Source organism: Trachemys scripta, chromosome 4, assembly GCF_013100865.1.
Source record: "Trachemys scripta elegans isolate TJP31775 chromosome 4, CAS_Tse_1.0, whole genome shotgun sequence".
NCBI classification, from domain to species: Eukaryota; Metazoa; Chordata; order Testudines; family Emydidae; genus Trachemys; species Trachemys scripta.
This window is the reverse complement of record NC_048301.1, coordinates 6,558,631-6,577,930: the sequence shown is the minus strand read 5'-3', so window position 1 is coordinate 6,577,930 and position 19,300 is coordinate 6,558,631. Positions and strand designations below refer to the sequence as shown.

The 19,300-nt window shown below is 41.7% G+C and overlaps 1 protein-coding gene across 1 annotated transcript in view; it reads left to right on the top strand.

Annotated features, from left to right (window-relative positions):
* The window catches only part of NEMF (nuclear export mediator factor), a 31,758-nt gene extending 12,645 nt beyond the window's left edge, over window positions 1–19,113 (top strand). Inside the window, exons 14-33 of the mRNA XM_034769966.1 lie at window positions 302–484; window positions 998–1,061; window positions 1,636–1,724; window positions 2,448–2,551; window positions 3,806–3,868; window positions 5,529–5,641; window positions 8,339–8,396; window positions 8,532–8,590; window positions 9,627–9,747; window positions 9,893–10,178; window positions 12,537–12,588; window positions 12,683–12,732; window positions 13,980–14,127; window positions 14,505–14,582; window positions 14,671–14,868; window positions 15,532–15,564; window positions 16,756–16,862; window positions 16,982–17,025; window positions 17,118–17,197; window positions 18,757–19,113. Of these exons, the coding sequence (XP_034625857.1) occupies window positions 302–484; window positions 998–1,061; window positions 1,636–1,724; window positions 2,448–2,551; window positions 3,806–3,868; window positions 5,529–5,641; window positions 8,339–8,396; window positions 8,532–8,590; window positions 9,627–9,747; window positions 9,893–10,178; window positions 12,537–12,588; window positions 12,683–12,732; window positions 13,980–14,127; window positions 14,505–14,582; window positions 14,671–14,868; window positions 15,532–15,564; window positions 16,756–16,862; window positions 16,982–17,025; window positions 17,118–17,197; window positions 18,757–18,834 (2,008 nt within the window). The 3' untranslated portion in view covers window positions 18,835–19,113. The remainder of the gene's footprint in view (window positions 1–301; window positions 485–997; window positions 1,062–1,635; window positions 1,725–2,447; window positions 2,552–3,805; window positions 3,869–5,528; window positions 5,642–8,338; window positions 8,397–8,531; window positions 8,591–9,626; window positions 9,748–9,892; window positions 10,179–12,536; window positions 12,589–12,682; window positions 12,733–13,979; window positions 14,128–14,504; window positions 14,583–14,670; window positions 14,869–15,531; window positions 15,565–16,755; window positions 16,863–16,981; window positions 17,026–17,117; window positions 17,198–18,756) is intronic.
* Window positions 19,114–19,300: the final 187 nt, after the last annotated feature.

The window sequence follows — 19,300 nt, the reverse complement described above, 5'->3', positions numbered from 1 at the left end:
TGAGCCACAATCTGCTCTTCATTTTGCACAAAGATGAAGGGTAAAATGTCCTATATTTGTTTCATCTTTGTTCTCCTCCTCCTCCTCCTTCTGTCTGAAAGTGCATAATCAAAACTGTTATAATTACACATTTATCTTTATTCATACCCATAGAGCCTTCTTCAGATTGAAAAAAAGAATGTGTATCTTTTGTAATATTATTTACAAAATTAATGGAAGGAGGAATGCATCTTGCTAACTTTTACAATAAAAAGTCTGGAGTACTTTTAAAGACAATCAATATACTTTTATATTTTGGTAGAAACCCGTATGTATTATCAGAGGAGGAGGATGAAGATGACGAAGCTGATCATTGGAAAGAAATTGAAGAACCAAAGGGGAAGAAGAAAAAGCATAAGAATAAACAGCTGAAGAAACCTCAGAAAAACAAGCCATTGTTGGTTGATGTTGATCTCAGTTTGTCTGCATATGCCAATGCTAAAAAGTAAGATTTAAAATGTGTGTGTTTTTTAATAGTCTGCTCCTTATCAGCTTAATTTCAGTAGACTCTGCTACTATCAAAAAAATTAGTCTTTTTCCTACAGAAATATTTAGCGTGTATGGCCTTACCTTAGTTATAGACTGTCCATGCCTCTGCCCCAGAATGCTGTCTTGCCATTTCTGTGTTAACCAATCTCTGACAACCATTCTAATTTAATGTTAATTACATCAAGCATAGAAACAAACACAGGACATAATGGCTCCTTTCTCTGCAAAGCAAATATAAAGGCAGGGGTCTACATTTCAGTGAGGATAATAAATTAGTAACTTCATTTCAACTGATACAATTTTCAGATGAAAAGTGACAAGCAATAAGCAAAAAAGCTAAGCCAAACATAACATTTTCATTATCAGAATGGAGTATTTACTGCTGGCATGAAGTACCGTGGGAAGAAATAACCATAAAAATGAATTAATATGCTGGGATCTGAGATGTAAATGGATTTGTGTTTCACAGATATTATGATCATAAGAGACATGCTGCCAAAAAAACACAGAAGACAGTAGAAGCTGCAGAGAAGGTATTTATTGTTTGTTTTGAATTTAGTTAAAAGCAAAGATGTTGTTTTATTGCTACAGCCTAAAACCGAACTTTCAAATGTACCTTTGTGTGTTAAAAATAATACAGTTATGCTGATTTAATGTTTCAGCCTCCCATCAAGCTTGCCAAAACAATTTAACCTACATGTAGGGCTGACAAGTTGCAACCTTGAATCATTTACTTCAAACTCCTTAAAAGCATTTATAATGGAAATGCTGACAGACCAGTAGCCGAGGCAACATTAACAGGAACCATTATGATCAGGTAGCTAATGTTGTTTTCAGAGCGCACATTTTAGAGAAACTACCTGACAGGATAATGGAGACATGCCTTTTCAAAATTATGAAGATTTTAAGACTGCATTTAATGACGTGCCTCTAATTTTGGGCAGAAATGGTTTTTAGGCCTGCAAATTGAATATGTGCCAAATGAGTGGCTGTACTGATCCAAACTACATTTTGGGGGTATTTTTCTTCATATTGTCTTATTGTTTGGTTCTTGCTTGTCTGATTACTGCATTTGTAGAATTGGGAATGTCCATGTTTCCTAAACAGGCATTCAAATCAGCAGAAAAGAAGACAAAGCAAACATTGAAAGAAGTTCAAACAGTTACCACCATTCAGAAAGCAAGAAAAGTTTATTGGCAAGTAAACTTTAGATAGTTACCCTCTCAGATGCGTGTGTGATTCTGTGCAAACTTAAAAGGACGTTGTTGACATGAAATCTAATTGTTTTTTTTTCTAAAAAGAGTTAAAAGTAGTGTTTTGGTACTACACCCACCCCTACGTCCCTTGTCAGTTGTGGTGGTTTTAGTTATAAGCCCCAGTCCTGCCGGTAGATCCACATAGGTGGGCCCCTTCAAGACTGCTCTGCATGGGTATGCGGATTTGCCTATGTGGATCCTCTTGTGGGATTGGGGCCATGTTTTCCTAAAATTTTAAACATTTTCTCTTCTGTGCTATATAAAAGATCCACACAAACAACTGGGGAGACTGACTGTAGACAAAGTTATATCAAGTGCTCACAGAGTAAACATGGAAAATAAAAGAAATACTTTCTCCCTTTTTATAAACAGCTGTTTTAAAAGTAGCAATTATAATTTAAAAAAAAAAGACTGTAATTTGCTTGATGTGTCCTTTTAAAGAATATGATTGACAGCACAATTACATTTGTACAATACCTTGAATTTATGCCATATACATATGTATGAAACTGTAGCTGGTTAACAAAATGAAATATCTTTGAGAATACCTGTCTTTCCACCTATAATACATTAAAGTACTGAGACCCTGGCAAAAACATACCTTCTGTAATAGGCAAACAGTTCCAGTTATTTTATACAGCGTGGTTTGATGTAATTTGACAGGTTTGAGAAGTTCCTGTGGTTTATTAGCTCTGAAAATTACCTCATTATAGCTGGAAGAGATCAACAGCAGAATGAAATGATTGTGAAGCGATATTTGAAATCAGGTTAGTAAGATTAAATCAAGCATGTCAGCATAGTTTTTGTTTTCTTTGCTGATTGTTGTAAATGCTTGTATTGTACATCGAACACTGTTAGATCTTTATTAGCTTGTGTATAAAATTCAGCTTGCTTGTATGCATTCTCATTTTTCTACATTGTCTGGAATTTCAGACAGCGAAGTTCTTTGGAGCTGTATAATTATGTCCATGTGTGAGGTGTGATATGGAATGCAGCTTCTTCACCCAATAGTTTTGAAATTGCCTGAACTGAGTTAAAAAGCAAACTAAGGCCTGGTCCCCACTAAGTCCCCAAATCGGACTAAGGTACGCAAATTCAGCTACGTTAATAACGTAGCTGAATTCGAAGTACCTTAGTCCGAACTTACCGCGGTCCAGACGCGGCAGGAAGTCTCCCCCCGTCGATGCCGCGTACTCCCCTCGGCGAGCTGGAGTACCAGCGCCGACTGTGAGCACTTCCGGGATCGATCCCAGAACATCGATGGCGTGCCGCCGGACCCTCCGGTAAGTGAAGACAAGGCCTAACAGACTTTACCTTTTGCAGTTGTACATCATTCCACATGGAGGAACATAAGTCATGGACATAAGTTATAGCTAGTATTTTCCTACAGCAGTGCTTCTCAACTAAGGGTCCCGGACCCTTTGGGGGGCTGCGAGTGGATTTTGGGGGGCTGTCAAGCAGGGTTGGCATTAGACTTGTTGGGGCCCAGGGCAGGAAGCTGAAGCCCCACTTCATGGGCTTGAAGCCTGGGGCCCTGAGACCAGCCACTGCGTGCTGACGCCTGAGCAACTTTGTTTCATAGGGCCCCCTGTGGCCTGGGGCCCCAGGCACTTGCCCTACTTGATACCCCCTAACACTGGGTCCTGCCATTTATATGCAGAAAAACAGTTGTTGTGGCACAGATGGGCTGTGGAGTTTTTATAGGATGTTGCGGGGGGGCCCTCAGAAAGAAAAAAGTTGAGAACCCCTGGCCTACAGCACAATACAGAATTCAGAAGTACTGCAATATATTAGCATACCAGAGGTCTTAGTTCACCATGATATTGATGTCAGAATAAATAATGACTAGTATGGGGTATAATTGACAAGTAGACATAATTACTTTCCCTGAATATGTGAATGTTTTGGCCGTGATCCAAGTAAATCAGTTTCTAATTAAAGCTTGGAACCCTCTCTTAATGATCGGTGCAGCAACTAAGTGTGCTCAATGACATGTCCCAATCTTCTCTCTCCTGTTCTAGGAGATATATATGTGCACGCTGACCTACATGGTGCAACTAGCTGTGTAATCAAGAATCCTACAGGTAATTCATCTGTGGTTGACGCTGATTTATAATCTATTAAAAACAAACAATTTGAAATAAAACTGACTTTAGTAAAAATGTACTGCTATATCTTTGTCCACTCTCCATTTCACTTCAGATTTTGGGTTGACAGGTTTTAGTCTGAATTCATTCCTTCTTAATGTGCAACCCAGTGATAAAGCCATAATAGCACAGTACTTTTTTGTGCAGGAAAATTGCTTTCAGGAACTGCCTCTGTAGATTCATAGATTCTAGGACTGGAAGGGACCTCGAGAGGTCATCGAGTCCAGTCCCCTGCCCGCATGGCAGGACCAAATACTGTCTAGACCATCCCTGATAGACATTTATCTAACCTACTCTTAAATATCTCCAGAGATGGAGATTCCACAACCTCCCTAGGCAATTTATTCCAGTGTTTAACCACCCTGACAGTTAGGAACTTTTTCCTAATGTCCAACCTAGACCTCCCTTGCTGTAGTTTAAACCCATTGCTTCTGGTTCTATCCTTAGAGGCTAAGGTGAACAAGTTTTCTCCCTCCTCCTTATGACACCCTTTTAAATACCTGAAAACTGCTATCATGTCCCCTCTCAGTCTTCTCTTTTCCAAACTAAACAAACCCAATTCTTTCAGCCTTCCTTCATAGGTCATGTTCTCAAGACCTTTAATCATTCTTGTTGCTCTTCTCTGGACCCGCTCCAATTTCTCCACATCTTTTTTAAAATGCGGTGCCCAGAACTGGACACAATACTCCAGCTGAGGCCTAACCAGAGCAGAGTAGAGCGGAAGAATGACTTCTCGTGTCTTGCTCACAACACACCTGTTAATACATCCCAGAATCATGTTTTTGCAACAGCATCACACTGTTGACTCATATTTAGCTTGTGGTCCACTATAACCCCTAGATCCCTTTCTGCCGTACTCCTTCCTAGACAGTCTCTTCCCATTCTGTATGTGTGAAACTGATTTTTCCTTCCTAAGTGGAGCACTTTGCATTTGTCTTTGTTAAACTTCATCCTGTTTACCTCAGCCCATTTCTCCAATTTGTCCAGATCATTTTGAATTATGACCCTGTCCTCCAAAGCAGTTGCAATCCCTCCCAGTTTGGTATCATCCGCAAACTTAATAAGCGTACTTTCTATGCCAATATCTAAGTCGTTGATGAAGATATTGAACAGCGCCGGTCCCAAAACAGACCCCTGCGGTACCCCACTCGTTACGCCTTTCCAGCAGGATTGGGAACCATTAATAACAACTCTCTGAGTACGGTTATCCAGCCAGTTATGCACCCACCTTATAGTAGCCCCATCTAAATTGTATTTGCCTAGTTTATCGATAAGAATATCATGCGAGACCGTATCAAATGCCTTACTAAAGTCTAGGTATACCACATCCACAGCTTCTCCCTTATCCACAAGGCTCGTTATCCTATCAAAGAAAGCTATCAGATTGGTTTGACATGATTTGTTCTTCACAAATCCATGCTGGCTGTTCCCTATCACCTTACCACCTTCCAAGTGTTTGCAGATGATTTCCTTAATTACTTGCTCCATTATCTTCCCTGGCACACAGATCCCCACTCTGAGATCCTTTTTTACAATGTCTGGTTACTTTTTAAACGCGGGCTCAGATAACCCAAATGTTGTGGTGTTGCCATTACAGGTGAGCCGATCCCTCCCCGTACCCTGACTGAGGCAGGCACCATGGCATTATGTTACAGCGCTGCCTGGGATGCTCGTATCATCACTAGTGCTTGGTGGGTCTATCATCACCAGGTAATGAGATCTTGCTTGTTAGTTTTGAGAAGTTAATCTCTGAAAGAATGAGTGCGGAACTGTAGATGGAAATGTCACCACAGATGAAATTAAAGACTAAAAGAAACATAATTGTATATAATATGTGATGGTCCTTACAAGTTCTCCCTGGCTCTACCACAGTGGCCTTGGATTGTGAATCTTTGGTATAATGGGCCCATGACCCAAGAAATGCTGTGGGTTCGGCATCTTTTAAAAAGAGGTTAAAAGTCTGTGATGCGCTGCACTCCTCTCTGGTGAGCGCCTCCGGTGGGCTGGGTGCAAACCTGCAGGCACTCAGCTCACGGTGCCTGTCAGCTGTTGCCCTCATCAGGTGGGTCTTCAGTGGCTCAGCCCTCTGGCTAAGTCACACATAGGGCACAGCTACCCTACAGAGTTTATTGTGGTGCAGCTGCACTGGTGTAGCTGCTCTAAGCAAACAGGAGAGCGTTCTCCTGTCGTCTTAACTACTTCAGCTTCCATGAGTGGCAGTAGCTATGTTGTGGGAGAAGCTCTTCTGCTGATATAGTGCTGTCCACGCCAGCGCTTATGTTGGCTTAACTTGCCTCTCTCAGGCGAGTGATTTATTCACCCCCCTGGGAGATATAAGTTGTGCCAACATGAGCTGTAGTGTAGACATAGCCAGAGTCTAAATGCATGAGAGGATCTCTTCCGGGTGACAAAGTTCCAACACGGACTATCACTGTGCCCATGTTGGTATCTGTGGCCCCGCCTTTGGGCTCAGTTCTCAGCCCCTTCTGGGCTAGCTTTCAGTCTGTCCCTGCCCAGGCATTCTCCCTGGAGGCTTTGTCATCAGCAGTTCTCTAGCATCCCAGCTCTCCAGCCAATTTACTCCTTAACTTCAGTCCCCTTCTGGGGGTAACAAAGTTGAAAGAATGGTTGGCCCTCTTCAGGGTCTTCAGCCCCATCCCTGGTCCTGTTTAAACTCCCAGCCCCTTTCTTGGCCTTTTAATGCAGAGTCATATCCCCTCCTTGAGGCTTAAGCCATTTCTCCTGTGGCCGATGGGGGAACCCGGGCCCAGCCACTACTCCAGGTCCCAACCCAGGGACCCTAGAGACAACAGCCACATACTGTTTCCTCTACTTGGTTGTTGCTGCTATTCCTGGACGGCTTCCCACTTGGTCTCATCACCTTCACTCATTACCTTAGGTTATAGTCCTTGGGTTCTACTTCCTTGCTCCCTGTTTGCGCAGGGTCTCGCCCAGGCCTCCTTGCCTGGAGAGTCTGTCTTATCCCTTTCAGTCCCAGTCAGGAACTGACTTGCTCAGGTGGCCCTGCTGCTCTTTTTAACTGAGCCTGCTCGGGTCTGATTGGCTGATCCCCTGCAGCCTTTCCGCGCAGGCCTGGAGGACCTACCTTTGTGCCTTTTCTGGAGCGGGGTGTGGTAGGACTGCAAGGCCTCCAGCAGGTTTCCTCAAAGGGTGTGGTACACCCCAGCACAAGGTCATATGGTTTGGGAATGATTTTTAAAAAGTGTAACCAGTTTTTAATTTTCTGTTAGAACTTTAACTCACATATTAAATAAGGGTTGGTTTGTTTTTGTTGTTAAACACCTAGAATATTAGAATGGGCAGGCAACATGAAAAGCTGATCTGTTTTCTAGAGTCAGTCACTTGATATAATTTCACCAAGCTTGCTGTGGTTTACCCTTTCCAGTATGTTCTTTCTTCATGGCACTGTATTGTAACTGAGGCTAGCTCATGTACATATTTGTTGTATCTCTACTTAAGTATCTGTGTGTGGTTTTGATTGCTGTTTTGGGCCCTAATAGTGAAAGACTGGTTCCCAAAAAGTTGTTGGAATCTCTCATTGCTTCCCTGCCGGGAAAACAATTTCTTTCTGCTTTGCTTTGAACCTTTAATCTCAAGACTGATTAAGGACTTTCCCTCTGGCAAAGAAGGCTGGTCTCAAAGGAACCTCCTGCAAGCAGAGCACCAGTATTGCTCTGGGAGCAGTGGAATGGGAGTCTTCTATTGCAGAGCCCACTTAAGTCAGCTCTGGGGAGAAACTGAGGGCTTGTCTTCACTACTGGGGAGATCAGCACTGCTACGGGTGTCGATTTAGCGGGTCTAGTGAAGACCTGCTAAATTGATGGCAGAGCCCTCTCCGGTTGATCCCTGTAATCCAGCTCCTCAAGAAGATTAAGGTAAATCGACCGGAGAGTGTCTCCCATCAACGCAGTGGTGAAGACACCGGGGTAAGTCAACCTAAGCTAAGCTACATCAACTCCAGCTATGTTAGTCACGTAGCTGGAGTAGCGTATCTTAGGTACTTACCCCGGTAGTGAAAACATGCCCTCAGATTCATAGATTTGTAAGGCCAGAGGTGACTGTTGTGCTCAGATCTGATCCCCCTGCATAACACAGTCTATAAAATGTTATCCAGCGATTTCGACATTGAGCCCAGTAACTTATGGTTGAACTAGAGCAGACAGACTAGAAAGACATCCAGTGATGATTTAAAGGCTTCAGGTGATGGGAGGTTGTTCCTCAGCAATCCTCCCTATAATACTCTTCACTTTGTGAAGTTACAAAGCTGTCCTTAGAAATCAGAAATGCAGTTATCTTAAATGCTCATTTTTATTACTGTTATTACGCAGTGAGGCACAGTTTTCTATGGTACTTTATTAAGTATATGATATGTGGTACTTTTCTTAGGTGTCTAAAACAGCACCAACTGGAGAATATCTAACTACAGGAAGCTTCATGATAAGAGGTGAGATCTTGAAGAGTAAACCACAATTGTCTGGAAAATCTGTATCTTCTACAGTGACAGGGATCACTGCAAGAAGTTGGCAAAAAATGTTTATATATTTAAACCACCTTATGTTTTCCTTTTTTTTCCCCCCAGGGAAAAAAAACTTTCTTCCACCTTCATATCTTATGATGGGGTTTAGCTTCTTATTTAAGGTACTGTCCCATTCATTGGTTACATTTGTCTTCTTTTTTCTTACATAAACATAAAACTGTAATCGTTCACAACAACCCTCAATTCCCATAAGCACCTTCCCTTCCAGTAGATCACTATCATTCTGTTTGCTCTGAATGGAAGAGAAACCTTTAATCTAGATCATGAGGGTGGGTATGCAGTTCAGAACCAGCCAACCGGGTACGATGGGCTAAGCTCACCAAAGAACCTGCCACTCTTTCAATATTTCCCCCTTGGAGTGGGATTCCTGTTGTTTTAATTATTTATTTAGAACAAACCAACCCTGCGAGCACCGCGCCTCCAGATGGTTTTTTTAATAACAAGTGTTTAAAGTGTCAGCAGGAGTTCTTGAAGCACCCTTTTTGTGTGCGGTCGGATGGGTGTGTGACTACTAGCTACAGTGGGCTCCTACTAGCCTTCATCTTTTAGGGACATGCTTTCAAAATTAGGTTTCGATAATTGACACTTTTTTCCCCCTTTGCCTCTCCACTGGTAAAGGAGCTCAAAAACTTAGGAGTCTTTACCTAAAAATAAGGAAAAGAAATTGAAGTAGGCAAGTCAGTTATTGTATGTAAAGGGTAGTAAAGGTCTGGTATTAAGCACCAGGAAAGGCAGTTTCAGGAATGTGTAGATGAGTTCAAGGGACATAAAGAATTTGTTTCTGGAGAGGAATGAAATTGAAGGGCATGCTGAAAAAAAACAGGAAGATGATGTCAAGACAAACAAGGGACACTAAGATTTGCCAAATGGTTTCCACACAAGAGCTTGCATTAATATAGTCGTTTTCAATTTCTTGGCCAGATCCAGTCCTCACAGAAATCAATGAGATTCTTTCCATTGACTTTAACAGAGGTGAATGGAGCCCATGATGAATATTGGTGTTGGGCTCCTAAGAATCAGTAGAAAAATTTGAAGTTCCAGGTGATCATTCACTGCAGTTTCTCATTGGGTTTGGTATAAGCCAGTTTCCTTGGAAATCCTTTTGCTCAATAAAAAGGAGCTGTTTCTGTCATTTAGGTGGAAGAATCTTGTGTTTGGAGACACAGAGACGAACGAAAGGTCAAAATGCAGGATGAGGATATGGAGTCTGTGACCAGTAGTACCAATGAACTGGTGTCAGAAGAAGTGGAGCTACTGGGTATTATGCAGGGTTTAATATATTTTACTGTGGGCACACTGGGAACGCTTAAAAATACATTGGGATGTGCATTCAGCTCCCTGAATTAATAATGTGTTAGTCAAGTGTCTTTAAATTGAAATGTCTTTTCCCCTGACTCATTTAGAAGAAGCACCAGAAGGAGATGATAGCAGCACTGATGATGAGAAGGCACTGCCTCAAGAAATGCCTGATGGTATTGAAGTCAGGGCTGACAGTAACCTCGAGGAGGATGTTGCTCACGCAGACAAGGATGGAATAAACGAGCCACCAGCACAAGAGGAAACCTCTGAAGATGATGATATAGAATCTGAAGAAGAGGCTGAAGGTCAGGAGCTGATGAGTGAAGTGAAGGAGGAGGAGATAAATTATCCAGATACTGCAATCGACCTGTCACATCTTCAGCCACAAAGGTAACCAAAAGAGCCTCCACATTTGTCAGCAATATGAGCCATTCTAAGAATGTCAGTGCTTTAAAACTATGTTTATGTGATAAGAGGGATTGCAGTGAGTACATGAGACTAATCCTAGTGTTCAAAGGGGCAGGCTGCCTGAATAACAAGTAAAACAAATGTATACATGTTTGGTAATGCTGCTCCACCCTTCCTAGACGGTCTTCTCTACACAGGTACACAGTTCTTCATTTTGGGTTATCCTGTTCCCCCTTCTCCTGACTGTAGCAACCACTGCTACATATGCATTCTCTGGCTTGGGGATATGTGGTATTCTGGCCATTGCCAATGCTATTATAGAAACATAGAAATGTAGGGCTGGATGGAACCTTGAAGTCATCAAGTCCAGCCCCCTTCCCTGAGGCAGGACCCAAGTAAACCTAGACCATCTCTGACAGGTGTTTGTCCAACTGGTTCTTAAAAATTTCAACAATGGGAATTCCATGGCCTCCCTTGGAAGCCTGTTCCAGAGCTTAACTACCTTTAGAGTTAGAAAGTTTTTCCTACCATTTAACCTAAATCTCCCTTGTTGCAGATTAAGGCCATTACTACTTCTCCTATCTTCAGTGAATATGGAGAACAACTGATCACAGTCCTCTTTATAACAGCCCTTAACATACTTGAAGACTTACCAGGTCCCTCCTCAATCTTCTTTTCTCAAGACTAAACATGCCCAGGTTTTTTTAACCTTTCCTCATAGGTCAAGTTTTCTAAACCTTGTATTGTTTTTGTTGCTCTCCTCTAGAGTCTCTCCAATTTGTCCACATCTTCCCTGAACCGTGGGGCCCAGCATTGGACACAGTACTCCAGCTCAGGCCTCACTAGTGCTGAATGGAGTGGGACAGTTACTTCCTGTGTCTTACATACAACACTCCTGTTAGTACACCCCGAGAATGAAATTAGCCATTTTCGCAACTGCATCACATTGTGGACTCTCATTCAATTTGTGATCTACGATAGCCCCCAGATCTGTTTCAGCAGCACTACCGCCTAACTAGTTATTCCCCATTTTGTAGTTGTGTATTTGATTTTTCCTTCCTAAGTGCAGAGTACTTCACTTATTTTTATTGAATTTCATCTTGTTGAATTCAGTCCAATTCTTCAATTTGCTGAGGTCATTTTGAATTCTAATCCAGTCCTCCAAAGTGCTTGCAACCCCTCCCAGCTTGGCGTCATCTGCAAATGTAATAAGCATACTCTCACTCGTTATTCAAGTCATTAATGAAGATAGTGAATAGTACCAGACCCAAGACTGACCTCTGCGGGACCCCACTAGATACACCCGCCCAGTTTGACAGTAAACCATTGATCACTGCTCTCTGAGTATGGTCTTTCAACCAGTTGTGCACCCACCTTATAGTAACTTCATCTAGACCACATTTCCCTAGTGTGCTTATGAGAATGCCATGTGGGACTCCATAAAAAATCAAGATATATTGGCTGCTAGGGGCGCTTCAAGCACAGGGCATTTTACAATTTTTCCTCCTCGGTGAGACCAACCTTCTTCCACTCAAGTGTTCTACCAGGACCTAGGAAATGGGAAGCCTAAGATCACTTCTGTTCTTATTCAAGATGGTAGTGACTGAAAATTATTGCCACCTGAAATGAGATGGTGATCTCCAATTAGTGCCAGCGGCTAATCTTCCTACCACTTACCCCGCTGTCCTCACTACTTAGCAGCTTCACGGGCAAGAAATGAACGGGCATAAGAATGATCTGCTCTCACCCTAGACATTGAGGCATTTAGGGGTGAGTTGGGGAAAACTGCAGCCCATCCTCCCAAGAAATCGGACTTCAGTTCCCAATTCATTCAGTTGGGGGTTATTTAATAGGTATTACAGCTCTAAAAACAATGCTTTGTGTGTGGGGGATTTGAGTGTGTGCAATGAAGACGTAACTGGGGAAGATCTCTGAGAGCCTGCTTCACAGTTTCTCTGGCACTTATTTCATTTATCAAAGCTGGGGCTTTCAGTGAAGCTTTCAGAGGCACTCAATTTCCTTAGGCTCCTTTGAAAATCCAAACTCAAGAGATTTGGATTTAATGCTAGGTTAAATGTGTCTGGACACTAAACCAAGAGACTTCATTACCCATTATAGAGGGTACATTGGGGTGGTGTGCAAAAGCACACTTGTTTATAATCCCCCGGCTGCAACATAGTGCTGACGTCACTTACCTGTTCAGAAAAGAAAATGATCTTTCCTGGACGTGATGCCCAATAGACAAGTCTGAATTAGTTTGTCCCAATTGTGGCAGCAGCTTCTCTGTCAGGACTGTGTTATCAGACTGTTATATCTCTAACAACATACTGCACCTTTCAGTCTTCACAGATCCCACCAGAAAATGGTTACAAAAGAGGAAGCATCTAACCTGGTAAGCTCCCTGATAAGATCTTCAAACAAGTAGCACAGCGTGTGATTTTTTATGAGTGGAAATAATGAAATATAACTTTATTTCACATTTTTAGAGTGACAGTAAGTCACATGGGCGAAGACACTTGTCAGCCAAGGAGAGAAGGTAAGAATGTTTTCATTTTAGGGAAGGAAACATCTAAATATCTCCATGTATGAAAGTCCTCATTTCTTAAGGACAAGTTAACCTTTTTTGAGGAAGTCACTTGCAGTGTGTTTCTTGCCACTTGAAATTAACGATATGGATATAACAGACACTGTGAACACAAAGGAGCTGGTTTTTATTAGCTGGAAGAATTGGATTTTTTTGATGGGATACTGGTTAAATTCAAAGGTCTGGTTCAGAATATAAAGGATAGCTTATGCACTGTGGAAATGAATTTGTAAGGGCTTGTGATCTAGTTGAGGTTTCTATGCCACAGAATACGATTTCCCCCAAAGATGCTGTGGTAATGGTCCCATGCTTCTGTGTGCGAACAAGGCAGGAACTGAATCCAAACTCAGTTCTAAGCCCAGCAGCCTCTCTTGCCAGCCCTTGAGGCGGAACATAGGAGTTGGAGCCAAACTTTCCTTTCTGGATGTGGTTGCTTAAAGAGCTTCCCAGTTTCCAGCTAGGTGGCTGCCTGACCCACGTTGACATCCGCTAATCTGACCATGTCTTCTTCTAGGCATCCTCCCTTTCACTCTGGTTACACTTGTCAAAGCCAAGGCTTGAACCAGGAACCTTTAGGTCAGGGGTGGCCAACCTGTGGCTCTTCAGAAGTTAATATGTGGCTCCTTGTATAGGCACCGGCTCCGGGGCTGGAGCTACAGGTGCCAGCTTTCCGATGTGCCAGGAGGTGCTCACTGCTTAGTGGGTTCTGTTCTCTGGGGAAAGATGGGCCTCCCCTCAGAAAGAAGAGTTCTGTGGTTTTTTGGACAAAACATTACTTATTTTGATAAAAATGAAAGACACAGGCTGAAGCAGCAGGGCTGTCTGCAGTTCCATGGTCCGGGGGAGGGGAAACCAAGAGCTGTGAGCTTGGCGAGTTCCTACCTTGGTCTCCTCTGGGAACACAGACCCAGACGTAGCCTTGTATCCCAGTGTACATCTTCCGGGACCAGTAGTGGCAAGTCAGCAGTTTCTCATGTGGTGTTGAATCACTTTATCATTGGCTTCTATGTTTAAATTTTGAATTTTTTATTATAGATGTGACTTATTTTCCCGTGGTCTTGTTCTTAATTGGTCTATTGACTGAACTTGTAGAGATGTATCCTTTGGGAAGACAGGTGCTATGTTAACGTAAAATCATTGTCGTTTCATACCACAGAACCCTGTAGGAGGGCATATCCCAATGATTATTTTTCTCTTAGGGAAATGAAGAAAAAGAAGCAGCAACATGATATAGAGGATTTAGAACCACCTGAAGGAAAGGAAAGAGAGACCAGCACGCAGCCCCCATCTTCTCCTGGTTCAAGCAAGAGCATGTCAGCCCCTCAGCCCATGAAACGAGGACAGAAGGTAGAATGGATGAATCTGCAGAATTGATTAGATTTACCCAATGAAAAGGGCCCTCTTAAAGACACATATCCTATGTTTAATTTTTTTTTTTTGCATTTGCCCAATATTCCAATTTGCATATTCAAACATCTCCAGGCATCTGACAAATTTAGACTCACTTGAATAGTTGTCTGTGTTTAATAACAATTGTTGATGGACTAACATTCAGCACTTCTTATTTCTCTGAATAGAAATGACATCTGTTGGGTTAACACCGTGCTTAAACTAAAAAAAATAGAGACCATATGCCAGTGAAGAATTGAGCTCTATGTCGATATTTGCAGAAATTCCTGTTTGTTATTTGCTAAACTATTAACCCCCGTTTTTCTTCTCTGCAGAGTAAGATGAAAAAAATGAAAGAGAAGTACAAGGACCAGGATGAAGAAGATAGAGAGCTCATAATGAAGCTGTTGGGTGTAAGCTAAAATAACTATGGCTTTTCCTGTGAATTGTTCGTTCTGTGCTTGAGTGGAGGTTTAAATCATTTTCATGTGTGAAATCTAGTCTGCAGGGTCAAGCAAAGAAGAAAAAGTGAAGAAAGGTAAAAAAGGAAAAATAAAAGACGACTCAGTAAAGAAACAAGCCCAGAAACCAAAGAGTGGCCATCGGGTTGATGCAGGTCGTAAAGAAGAAACCCCCCCGGTAGAAGTATTAACACATGAGTTCCAGGACACGGCTCTGGAAGATCAGCAGGAGGAGAAGGTAAACACCGTAGACCCGTTTCATTCCCCACACTTTGCAGCATCTTGCTGTTCAGGCTGTTAAATCGTTACTTTATTGTACTATAAATATTAAACTGAGTCTGTGGAGTGCTTACAGAACTGCTTTCTCTACTGCGTTCGTGTCGTTGCCATTTCATAGATCAGTGTTTTTTGAGACCAGTGTATATAATGTCAGGACTAATTTTTAATAGTTGTAAGAGGCACCAACCCAAGAACCAGGAGAGTGCTCCCTGGCCTACGCTGGAGCACTGACCCGCCAAAACTAGAAGTCTGAGGGGGACGGTGTGTGGCCGAGCTGTGTTGAGGATCTCTTACTGGCATACTGTATCAGTTGTGCAGTTAAAAAACAATAAAGGGTTTTGTAGATTGGCAGCTTGAATTTCAATATTTCCACCCAAATCTGTCTCCGTCCATCTTTGCATGTGCCAAGGAAGTTTGGGGATAGAAAGAAAAACCCTATATAAAAATGCAGCAGTACCAAACATACTTAACTTAGCTCTCCCTTAAAATGGTGTTCCATACGCCTTGAGGAGACTGTACCCGCACAATGGCTCTGTATTTGCTGGGAATTTGACCTTTCTGGGAGAAGTAGTTTGATGTTCTGCAAGTCTTAATGTTTCCTTTATTTACATCTGTGGTGCAGGAGGAACAGGATCAAGATCAACAGGAAAATGAGGTAAATTTGATCACCTTCACACTTCTAATAAAGTGCTAGAATAAAAGTGCTTAGAAAAAGTTTTTAAAAGTCTCTCTGCTCAACACTGCCAATGGCCTGGACCCCAAAGTCCTATCTGCTAACCCAGTTTGAGGCGTGTCAGTGAGGTTTACAATTCCTAACTTGGAGGAGATTGGGCATGTCACAAAGGTGAAGCACTTGGCCTTCCAGAAGGGTGCTAGTCACTATGTGTAATGACAGCTGAGGTTTATTGATTGTGACTTTGGTACAGCCCCCATGAGTTCAGACGTATCATCACTGCATTATAACATTTTTCAGTCACAGTTAGGATGTGAATTGTCAATCCAGGTATTAATGTTTCTTTATTATAAGGAACAAATCAGTTAATGTTTTTCTAGTGGAGAGCTTAAATGTGACCTTCCTAGTCTCTCAGTTGTATGGCTGTATTAGTGCATGGTATTAAGGTAATAAATACACAAGTTCCAACAAAACTTGGTTAAAATAACAAGGATTTGACAAACCCATTAAGTAGTTTTCCCTTTGTCTTCACCTGATTAACTCCATCAAGACCTCAGAATAGTGGATGATCCCATATCCCCTATAGGCTGACACAATAAGTAAAATCTAACCGTGATGAAAATAGTTCTTTAGACTAAAAGTTCGTTTACTTTACAAAATTGTTTACTGGACTCTTTAAAAAGCACTTTCTATTCAATGTACCAAGCATCTATTTTCTCAAAAGCTTTCAGTAGATGTATTCCACACTTAGAGAATTTGAAGAAATGGAAGAGGAAAAGTATGTACTTTCTTTATGTAATAACAAGTCTTAACTGACTATGCTAAAATATAAACCAAATGTGGAAACTCCCCTTTCCCTCATTTAAAACTAAAAGCCATGTAACCTTGGACCTTCAGATTTTACTTATCAGATTTTTTTTAAACTAGGGCTTCTCCAATAGCCCATCATCTCTTGATACACTGAGTACATTTCAGTAATACTGTGATAACAGATTATGGTATGATATACACATGGAGATTATGACTTCTCTGCACTTGGGCTGTGAGGAAGAAGGACCAAATTCCAACCTCTTCAGTAGTAAAAGATGGGTTTATTTTTATTGCTTTAATTGTTGCTTTTTGTGTAAATGTTGTTTTCTAGTTTCACAACAAGGATTGTCTTTGCTATTTTAGGAAGGAGAGAGACTGCTAAATTCTTTGACAGGCCAGCCTCACTTGGAGGATATCCTCCTCTTTGCTATACCAATATGTGCACCGTACACTACCATGACAAACTATAAGTAAGTTGCAGCGATTTATCTGCAGAAGTAATGAACTTTAATTTGACAGATTAGCAGCACATTGAGTTAGTTATTTAACACCTGTGTAAATGGTGTGATTTTTCTTTTTCTTTTGAAAGATATAAAGTGAAGCTCACTCCAGGCACCCAGAAGAAAGGAAAAGGTACTGTATACAGCATAATAGTCCTTTTCAACCCAGCAGCTTTTGAAGCTGGCCCATGCCATTTAACATCTTCTTTCATGTACTTTTTACAGCTGCCAAGACTGCTTTGCATAATTTCATGCATTACAAAGAAGCTACAGCAAGAGAAAAAGATTTATTTCGCAGCGTGAAGGTAAAGAGCCATCTCCTTGGCTTGTTCAACCTGTACTACAGCAAGAAGGAAAGCAGCATTTAGTGCTATTGCTTTCAGTTTTGTCCTTGCATTACTAACTACTTATGCTAAATTCTCTCTTCAATCTTGTATTGCGCTGTGACATTGAGTACCTTTCCCAGACATGAGGAAGAGCTCTGGGAAAGTTGGTCTCTCTCTCCAACAGAAGTTGGTCCAGTAAAAGATATCTCACCCACACCTTGTTTCTCCTTATTGGCATAGAAGATTAATAGACTTTTAAGGCCAGAAGGGACCATTAAATCATCTAGTCCCAACCCCCTCATCACATGCCAGCAAGATTTACTCAGTTACCCCTGTCTTGAGCCCAATAACTTGTATTTGACTAAGTATACCTTCCAGAAAATCATCCAGTCTTGATTTGAAGACAGCAAGAGCTGGAGAATCCACCACTTCCTTTCCAGTGGTTAATCACTGTTAAGAGTTTTGTGCTGTGTTTTGAATTTGTCTGATTCCAGCCATTGGTTCTTTTTCTGCCTTTCTCTGCTAGATTCAAGAATGCTTTAGAACTGGGTATTTTCTGTACATGACGGTACAGACACACTGTACTCAAGTCACCTCTGTCTTATTTTTGATAAACTACAGATTGAGTTTAGAGTCTCACTGTAAGGCACTTGCTCCAGACCACAAATCATTTTTGTGGCTCTATGTATTGTCTCCAATTTTTCAACATCCAAACTGTACACAGTATTCTAGTGTCTCACCAATGCCCTGTACAGAGGTAAAATCACCTTCTTGCTCATACTTGCTATTCTTGTTTATATAGCTAGGGATTGCATTGCCCTTTTGGCAGTCACACTGGGGCTCATGTTCAGTTGTTCGTGATCCCTAAATCCTCTTCTGAGTGACTGCATTCCAAGCGAAGTCTCCTATTCTGTCTGCATTATTTGTTCCTAGATGTATGACCTCGCATTTTGCTGTATTAAAATACATGCACCAAGCGATCCAGATCACACTAACCGCCCTGTCCTCATTTACCATTCTGCAAATTTTATTATCAGTTATCTTATTTACTTCTAGATCCCTGATAAAAATGTTGAATAATCTGGCCTACCGCTAGTTGTGGTGGAATCTTATTAGGAACGCACCCCTGCGATGATTCCGTGTTAACAACTATTTACATTGAATACCACTGAACAAACTAGTTATGTTCAGATAGATAGCTGGAGTGTTGAGCATATATATGATCTGATGATCCATTGTTTTCCATAGAATAGGTGGGAGGTGCAGTAAGTGTTAATAGTTCTTTATTCATTAAAAACAAGGGGAAGGTCTGAGCACACTGTATTTTCATCCATCATTTGCTGAACTGTCACATGGCCACTTTCTTTGGAGAAACAGGCAGAGAGATGCTGTAATGTAGTGACAGTGACACACGCTTAGCACTGGTTCATGTGGCATTACTACTTTGCAGCTGGTATTCAGAGAGGATAAGGGAGGCTGGGAAGGAGTGATCGTTGAACACTTCCTACTTGATTTTGACCCTTGATTTTGTTTTGTAGGATACTGATTTATCAAGAAATATTCCTGGTAAAGTGAAAGTGTCTGCACCTAAGCTCCTGAACATGAAAAAGAAGTGAGCGTTGGTCATAAATCATGGATATGTGTTTGAACTGCCACTACTACTTCAGAAGAGGACAGTGACAAACCTGCCACCTGGACCTCTTCAAATTTTGCTAATAAAATAAAATAGCTCTAATCAGTTGGACTAAATTTTTAAGAGGCAGAGATGAACTGTTCCCTGCATCTGACCCTGGCCTAGATCTATTTGTATGGACTTTAAATTACATGTAGCATGTGACTCCTCTAAAGTGCACAAGTAAAGTACTACTGGCCTGAGTTGTCAAAGGCAAGACTGATTTTGGACTGATCCTCTTGCTAATACTGTGAGGACTGGCACAGACCCAGTCCGTCCTCTCATTACTTCCTGCTCTAGCTTATGCTGTAGCAAGGTCCTGCTGCTTGTTCGTTCCAGCTCTCCTTTGGCAAAGGCTGAGCTTTAAACATACGACCCTGTTTGGAGCCCTCTTTCTAGTCAGGACATTG